Source organism: Cheilinus undulatus, linkage group 23, assembly GCF_018320785.1.
Source record: "Cheilinus undulatus linkage group 23, ASM1832078v1, whole genome shotgun sequence".
Lineage (NCBI taxonomy): Eukaryota > Metazoa > Chordata > Actinopteri > Labriformes > Labridae > Cheilinus > Cheilinus undulatus.
Window position 1 is genome coordinate 9443348 of NC_054887.1, and position 9004 is coordinate 9452351.

At 35.9% G+C, this 9004-nt stretch overlaps 1 protein-coding gene across 5 annotated transcripts in view; it reads right to left on the reverse strand.

Annotated features, from left to right (window-relative positions):
• The window catches only part of LOC121505178 (aryl hydrocarbon receptor nuclear translocator-like protein 2), a 44970-nt gene extending 40072 nt beyond the window's left edge, over positions 1–4898 (reverse strand). For 3 of the 5 annotated variants that reach the window (XR_005991544.1, XM_041780267.1, XM_041780266.1), the window contains exon 1: positions 2229–2415. Coding sequence is in view for 4 of the 5 variants with exons in the window: in XM_041780267.1 (XP_041636201.1) it covers positions 2229–2415 (187 nt within the window). In the remaining variant the exon portion in view is untranslated. Of the gene's footprint in view, positions 1–2228; positions 2416–4825 lie in introns of those variants that run through there. The other 2 variants (XM_041780268.1, XM_041780269.1) reach the window with 2 other exon arrangements.
• Positions 4899–9004: the final 4106 nt, after the last annotated feature.

Consider the following 9004-nt stretch of genomic DNA (forward strand, 5'->3'; position numbering starts at 1 on the left):
ACACCGCAGTGAGTTTGACTGCCAAGCAGCGAGCATTTTCTTGCCCATTCCACCCACTTTTTTCAAATGTTGCAAATGTATTTGTGTCTTCAACACAGAGCTTATCTTTTGGTTAAAAATATCATTCAATCAAGTTTATACACTTGCAAATACCACTGGTAATTAACATAATGGAGATTTTATCATTTCAAAACAGTATTTAATAGTGTAGTGAAATTTCTACAAATGGACAGTGTTTTTGTACAATTTTGCCAGTGTGCATGAGATTGTCTTCAATTTTTGATGATTAACTCTTTCAGAAAAATATCTATAAATATCATGTTAAGACTAAATAATTTCAAGACTTTATATATTTTTTATATACAAGAATTTTAAGACTATATAATTCTACCGTAAACAGATGAGACTTCCAGACAAATGAATTTCCCTTCAGGGGTAAATAAAATGATTGTATTGTATTGTATGTATTTTCAATTCAGCTTAAAGTATTTATTTTTGGTCCATGTTCTCCAGCTCTAACTGAAACATGTTGCAGAAGCATTTTAAGGATAATTAATAAATTGATATTGACATTGATATGTGACGTTTTGTTTTAATTTCTTTTAAAATGCACTTTCAATATAATGGTGTGTCCTTTTAATGTTTAAATTACATTCCTTCCTTTTATTATAGACTTCCTGTAATTATTTTCTTATTATTAATATCCAGTGAAAACTCGATACTTCAACACATTACAACAAGGCACACCTGAGAGCAAATGTCGTGTTAATAAAAGATGTAAGAATCGAAATGTAACTAATACCATTTAACTTAATTTAACCATTACATTTATCAAGTGCAAACCCGGTTTTGAAATAAGCCCTTCTTTGAGCAGTATTGCTTTTTACAGGTAAATATTTTCCTTGAAAGAGGCAAAAATAAGATAATGAAATGCTTTGTACGTTTTAATAATTCTGTTGCTTAATAAAACATACATTTAGTGTTTTTTCAGGGTGGTAGGGTGAACGGGATAACAGTTAATGGCGCACCTGTTGCCGATTTCATTTTAATAAGCATTCTGGGCTCTATATTCATGTCAATATTAGTTTCAAAATTCGATATAATTTTTAGGAAACGAACCAAACCATTATTAGTAACATTTTCCTCATTATGTGTTTTTACAGTATAGTTTACGTTGATGTAAAGGCGCAATGCGCCACGCGGCATCCTATAGAATCTTTATGTATCAATGGAATTGTGATAAAATTTTTTGCTTTCTGGTAAATTCTTAAATTTTCTAAAGCTTGTTTAGAGTTAATTTGTACATTTAAAAAGAAGCGGCACTTTTCCGGGGCTTGCCACCTGAAGTTTCGATAGCCGTCATGACTGCAGTGCTTCGTGGTCTGGTTCAGAAGCGGCATGGAGCGACTACCTCCCTCTGCTGCACAGAGAAGGCAGCGCTGCTCTACTGATCTACTGACCCAGATTTGAACACAGGCGAGCCTCGTGAAACCACGTGACTAAATTAAGCCTTCTCGGTGAAGGTTATGGAAATAAGACAACGGTTTCAGTTGAGGAGAAAAGCTGTCTGGAAACGAAAAACGAGCCTTTTATTAAGGTTTGCGTTCTAAAAATATTTTTTGTAACGGTCAAAGGAACGTAGTCGTCATGGTTACAGTCACGTGGTTTTGTGAGGTTTGCGAGTGTTCCGGAACAAAGCTCGCCCCTCCGCGCGCGTCCCGTCGCCGGAGACGAGCACGTAAAACGGAATAATGAATGGACATGCTTCCACCGGAGAGCGACCGTTCTCAATTGACATTTTCGGTTAAGTAGGATAGCAGCCCAGCTGCTTCCCTGGTGCTTCAGGTAGCAACGCGCTACTGAGCACTTCCGTTCTGCTAAGTGTCATGATTAAAGTCGCTACTGTGAGAACTAAGTGTTCGCTTAATTTGTTAAGCTACATCCTCGAAATACCGCCTCAAACTTGAATAAACATAAGACATCATCAAAGAGTCAATTATTTGCAGCCAGGTTGGGTAGTTACCCGTAATCTGCACCAATGTGAGTCGGAAGACGAAAGGAAAGGAGTTCAGAATAAGTTTCTAGAGGTATTTCATCTCACTTGATTTTGCCCCGGCTAAAGGGTGGACCAAAAACAGCCAGAAATAGGAAGAGAAGTGAACCGAATTACACACAGCGAAATGACTATCATCTCCCATAAGAAATCCCATAAAGTCTCAGACACTTACCTGCTGTCCTGTCCGCCTGCCCATCAAAGCCACCGGCCGACATACCTACAGACTGCTGCCGGCGTGCCCGGTGAAGGCTACGGAGCGCTGCCGCGCATGTGGAGCCGGCAGCTGTAGTAGTAACAGAAAGGAGATGAGAGGATGGAGCTGAGCGGAGGAGAGCCGGGTGTTGTATAATTGACTTCATTTTTTTCCTCACCCTCCTCCTCCTCCTGCTGTATTTTTTTTACAAAGGAGGGAGGAGGGGGGTGTAGAAACGTGAGGGATGTGTGAGAGCGGAACACCCATGTCCTTTAGGAAACATGTACGAGTGATGTGCTGTTACCGAACGAGTCGGTTCATAGAGCCGACTCTTTTATGTGATGATGGGAGCCAGATCCCACATGAAAGTAGGGCTGTGTCAGAAACAGCACACTAAAGCATTACTCTAAATGTCATAGGTAGGTTATATTGTTTGTTTATATTTCATGGCATGCAATTTTGTGTATGACAGAAATCCTGGCTAGGTTGGCCAAAATTTAAAGAGCATATAGGAGCACATTGGTAGAACTGAACCTTCTCAACATAAAACTATCAAGTCATTTATACTAATTGGATGCAGTGAAACAAAACTCAAAGAACTACTTAGCTGTATCAATAATGATTAGATGTTTATTAATATTAATGAATATGAATTAAATGCTGTGAAGTAACAGTCAAAGAGCTACTTAGCTGTTTAAATGATAAATATGTTTATTTATGTCAATGGCAATTAAATATTGTGAAACAGCACTCAAAGAACTACTTAGCAGTATTGATAATGAATGTCTATTTATTGCTGAAGTCTATTTATGGATTGAAAGTCATGCAAGCCAACTTAGCTTGGACTGGAAATACTTACAAATACAAATACAAATAATAAAGTAGCACTATATGTAGATGACAGATGATATGTAGGCTGTTAAACATGAAGGAACAGCTTGCAGTCAGCTTGCCCTTTGACTATCTTGTATATGTAGAATGTGTTCAGATACAGCTAATTTTGTAGCTATTTAATAGAATAAAAGGAAGATATTTTCTCAACACCAGTTCAGTAGAGGCACACCATGCACTGCTAGACTTGCTATAAGAATAATGTTTTATACCAGAGGTATCGTAAGGCTCAACCAGTGAGCAGGTATCATCTGGGTTAAAGGTATTTTGGACATTAATTGCACACTTATATTAGGCCATTTACTAAACCCTTAAACCTTTTTCTGATGTTAACCCAGTTAAATGGGTCTCAAGTTGTGCACTTGATTAATTCGAGTCCTTATTTCTGCTGTTTCGGACAGAATGTTCAAATCCCACATTTTGTGTCGAAAAATACTCGTAGTTACTGCAACAAATTTTTCCTATCAGTTAATTTAGGTGCAAGCAATGTGTGGTGCCATCGTACATCATAAAACCTAGTTCTTTTCATGTTTTTTTATTTCATTTAAATGCATTCTTAACATGCTAAATATTCAAAAGTTCTACTTAAGGCTTTTTTTTCCAACTCCAGGCTCGACACAATGCAGCCAAAACTCTCTTTCAGTATGAATTGAGTAAAATACATTTAAACCCGAAATCACATGCCAAAACATTGTTAAATTTTACTGATTTAATAAAGCTGAAATGGTATCACATGAATCATTGCTGAGGTGAGTTGAGCAAAATCTTTCAGATCACTAAAATGAGCTGAAATTCCCACCACTTACATGGAAATAGGGAAGAGTTCACACTTGTCTGCGTCTTCCGTCATCGCTTTTTTGGGTCCATTCATGCTACTTTTACACGACTTGGATGAAAATTCCGTTTCAGTGGGACAGCTGTCCTTTAATTTCATATGGTTTCACTCATGAATAAGTATTTGATTTAAAAAATAGATAAATTAAAATATAGCCCTAAAAAGAAACCGATGTTGTTTGCCTGCACAAATCGGTCAAATTTTACACTATGGCGTCAGGAATTATCATGCATATTAAAATCAAACATATGTTTTCATTTTATTTTAATTAAGTATTAAAACATGCAACAGCGTTTGCAATTTTGCTGCAGTGAACAATACGTTCTCGTAGCTTATAGACAAAATCACAGCCTTTGCTGCTTGAAGTTTGAAATCCAAGATGGCATTGTGGAAACAATTAGATATTTGTATCAAACAGAGCCGACCCATCCTGAAAGATTTATTTATTTCTTCGATGCTATGCTCATTTTGGTGACCTGAAAAAGTGCCGTCTGCGCGTCACCGATATGACTTCGCTACTCTGTCGACTTCCCCCCAAAGGGCTCAGCAATTAAAAAGGACGTCTCACTCTGTCCTTTTTTCGTGGTACAAGGTAAGCGTAAGCATACTTAAGGGGCTCTCGAATAAGCCTGTAGAAACAGCAGTATATATGTGTAAATGCAGAACCAGTGTGAGACTACTACTATTAGATTTTGTGTGACTAGAATTGCTATAGATGCATTTGTAAATTATCAAGATACCTGTTGCTTCTTCTATTTGTCTAAGATATTTTACCACTTAGAGTACCATATAAAATCCAGGGTTTTTCTTATTTCAAAGAACAAATTCAAAGATGCAAGATGTTTCCTACCTCAAAGAAAAGTCTGTCCTCTGTGTATGAGCAGTGGATGTTCTCCACACCTCACTTGACCTTTTCTAAGTTGGATATTGCACCATGATTGGCTTCAAATCTTGTGATGCCTCCGATCATGCATACCTATCTTTAAGCAAAGAGACACTTCCCCCGCTTGGCAGATGAATATGAACAGCCTTTGAGTGTCACACTGCAAAGTGAAGATCAAGTATCAAAGTGAAGACAGAAGGCAAACAAAGTTTTCAGCTGTAAATGTTTTTCATGTGCAGTCTTTGTAGATGCAACATTGTTCCTGTTTCAGTTGAGATAGATAGATAGATAGATAGATAGATAGATAGATAGATAGATACTTCTTTAATCCCAAAGGAAATTCCATATATAGGGGCTACTTCTCTGAAAACACATGGCTACTGATGTACCAGGGGGGTGAAGTGCGTGCAAAATATGTCAATTGCCCATGCAAAAGGTCTGCATTTTCAATGGTTTAATTTCCAATAAAAGCAAGCAAACTAAGAAAAGCAAGAAAACTATGGCTACTGCTGCCTCAAGTGCCAAGAAAGTTACAAAACCACCAAACAAAACAAAAAAAAACTAATCTTGTAAAAGCAAACACACAACATACTAACCAGAGATCAACCAAAGGAAACGGTCCTCAAAAAACTTATGAATAAAAAACAGCATCTACAACAGTAAAACAATACCAACCAATAGTGCCGAGTAAACAAAGAACTGAAAACAAATACATAGTTCATTCAGTTGAGGTTTTTCACTTCATGGGCTTATAAATTGCAAAGAAGTCTGGGGATTTCTTAATTTTTAACATATAATTTTTTCAAAACTGAATTAAATTGTATTATTCTGATGTGTTGCAGCACTTTCATAACTCCTAAGTAGGGCAGAATATAACTCCTTTGTAGCTGTTCATGCAGGTGTCCATGCTCTTAAGAGTGCAATCATGCTGCTTTGAAAACATGTAGCTTTGATCATCTTGAATATCTCTCCAAATAACTACCAAACACTAACGTGAAAAATGCCAGAATAAAACAAAACGAACGATTTTAAAAATCATACAAAGCCTGCCCTCATTCACCCCGTTTCAGTAAAACTCAGAGTGGCGCATCTTTTCCCAATTAGACGATCTTTGGCCCTCACCTACATAGTGTAATTTGAGACCTTTGCACGAGACTTTACGTAAGAGTGATGGCTGCACGTGCCAGCGAGAAACGTGTTGACCTATATATTATATAACTTAGCGGTCACGTGTCGTCGGTTGGCTCGTTAACCCATATAAAGACCGTCTGCAGGGAAAGTAGAGTCTCGTGCACAATAGCAACCCGGAAATACTGCAAGTTCAGGGGAAAGACGAAAATACGTCAATGCTAAAAACACGTATTAATTTTATAAATAAGTAACATTTGGAAATGTTGACATTATACGGGCACTATAAATTTAAATATCAGGTGAAAAAGAGCAAATATTATAAATTTCCATAGAATGTAGTAATTTTCGACAGCTTATTTAGAGATTCATACACGAATACGATATTTGTTTTTGTAGTAAGAAATGTTTTGAGTGTGTTTAGCCTGCAGAAAAACGTGACGTTTGTTAATTTCGACTATATTAGAAGGGACGTTTTAGTGGGTTTAATGTGCATATCTGTGTCTTTGTAGCAGTTGATGTTGTTTTTCTTATCAAATGAAAATAAATGGCATTAATATTTTGGGTATAAGTATCTACACAAAGCTGTATTTTCAGAATTATTGTAGGGAATGAATAGGAAATTGTCCGAGCTTCTCTGGGATAATTCCTGGCACTTACAGTCCTCTCCGTTTTTAAACAAAAGGGTTTAAATGGGCTTGTGTTTGCCTGTAGGTGTGTTTACTTTGAGGGGGTCAGCAGTGAAGAATGTAGGTCCCATTCCTGCCATAGGTGTGATTTTATTTGTGGCTTTGAGTCTCGCCTGATCGTCCAGTTTGTGACCTTCCTGACGTCAGCAAGCCCAGCCCCTGATCTTCCATAAGGGGAATACTTGTTTTTTTTTTCTTACTCATGTCAGAAGAATGCCACTCTGGTCCTGCAGTTGCATCGCCAGCAAATACTTAGGATGTCCTCATTTCATCTCCATGGAAGCCCATTCCAGCCGGTAAACAAAGAAACATAAGCATAATGAAGAATAAAAATAAGGCTTCAGCGGAAATCATGAGAGAAAAGGTTATAGTTATTAAAAAAGGTGAAAATTATGAGATGGCAAGTCATCAAAAATGTCAAAATTATGTTGTAGTAAGTCAAGAATGAGAAACAGTCAAAATAAGATGCAAGCCATCATTTTCTTTTACACAGTCATACTGTGGGATTTAAGTTGTAATTATGAGAACGAAGTCAGGGTACTCAAGAAAAAAACTCACAATTATGAGATACAACCTGAAAATGTCACACGGCAAGTCAAGATTTTTGGATAAAACCGTAAAAATGATGGCATGTAAGACATAATTGTGAGACAGACAATATAATGCGGTAGCATATCAAAATGATGAGGGAAAATGTAATAATTATGAGACAAAAGGGTCAAATTGATACAGTACAAGTCATATTTATGAGATAAATAGTTGAATTATGAGATAGCAAGTCATTATTATGAGACGAGGGTCAAAATGTTGACATAAAAGTTAAAGTTTCAAGATGAGAGTCAAAATAATGGCATGTAAGTCATAGTTGTGAGACAAAAACTAAATAATGAGACTGCAAGTCAAGATGACAAGGGAAAAGTGAAAATAGTGAGGATAAAGCATTAATTATGAAGGAAAAGGTAAAATTATGACATAGTTTAAGCTTAAAAAGTCAAAACCATGGTCCTAAGTCATACATTTGAGATGAAAGACTCAAAATGATGACCTGTAAGATGTAGTTGTGAGACAAAAATGCAAAATATTGAGATGGCATGTCAAAATTATGAGATAAAAGGTTAATTTATGAGATAGCAAGCCATTATTATGAAAGAATTATCAAAGGTATCATGTTTAAGTCAAAATTGTATGATAAAAGTGTCGAAATGATATGTAAGTCATACATTTTAGACGTGACAAAACTGATAAAGTGAGTCAAATTATGAGAAAGAAAGTCAAATAGTGAGGAAAAAGTATGATTATGAGATAAAATTAAAGATTATGATGCATAAAGGCCTAATAATGAGTTTATAGAGTCAAAACTGTGATAGTCAGAGTAATGGGATAAAATAGTGAAAATCTGGGGTCATAAACTCAAAAATATGATGTGAAAGTCTAAATTATGTGATGGTAAATGATAATTATGAGATTAAAAGGTCAAAATGATACCATCTCAGTCATGATTTAGAAATTATGGTTTAGTGAGTCCTCATATTAAGCTTAAAAATCTAAACCTTTGTCAAAATACTGAGTTAAAAGGGTCAAAATTGTGATAAAATTGATCATAATTAGTAGATAGAAACTTATAATTATGAGCTATAAGTCAAAATTAATAAACAGCTCAAAATTATACCATGTAAGTTATAATTACACAATTTACAGTTGAAAGAGGGAGATGGCAGCCATATTTATGAGGAAAAGGTCCAAATTATGAGAATAGAGTGAATTGTGAGATTAAAAGCTAGAAATATGAACTAGAGAATTATTATTATACACTTAAAGTCAAAACTGTGATGGAAAAATCATAATTATGAGATTTTGACAAGAAAAAAAAATAATTCTGAGTAAAAATCTTTTTCTTTTTCTTTTAACTTGAAACTTTTTGTCTTTTTTTTTTTTACCAGTGGCATAAATTGACATCCATACCTCATCAGCATGTAATGACTTGGAAAACAAGGATGGTTTCTGAAGTGAACAACTTTAAAGCTCCCCTGAAGGACTGAATGTTGCTGTGAAAGACTCTTTCTCTTGTAATTGAGGTCAGTTTGACGCCACCTATCAGCATCAGTCTTACTCTGTTTAAGGGGCTGCATATGAAAGATGTCAAGGTTAAAATATCACCGTCATTAAATCCAAAATAGCCCCATTAAAATACCCGTAATCTTAATTACTACAGCTTATTTCTTTGTCTACTTCAAACTGCCATTGTGTTTAAATTGTGCAATATAAACAAAGCCTCTGGGCCTCGCGTTGCCATGTCTGTTATGCAAACAAATAAAAACATTGCTGCATT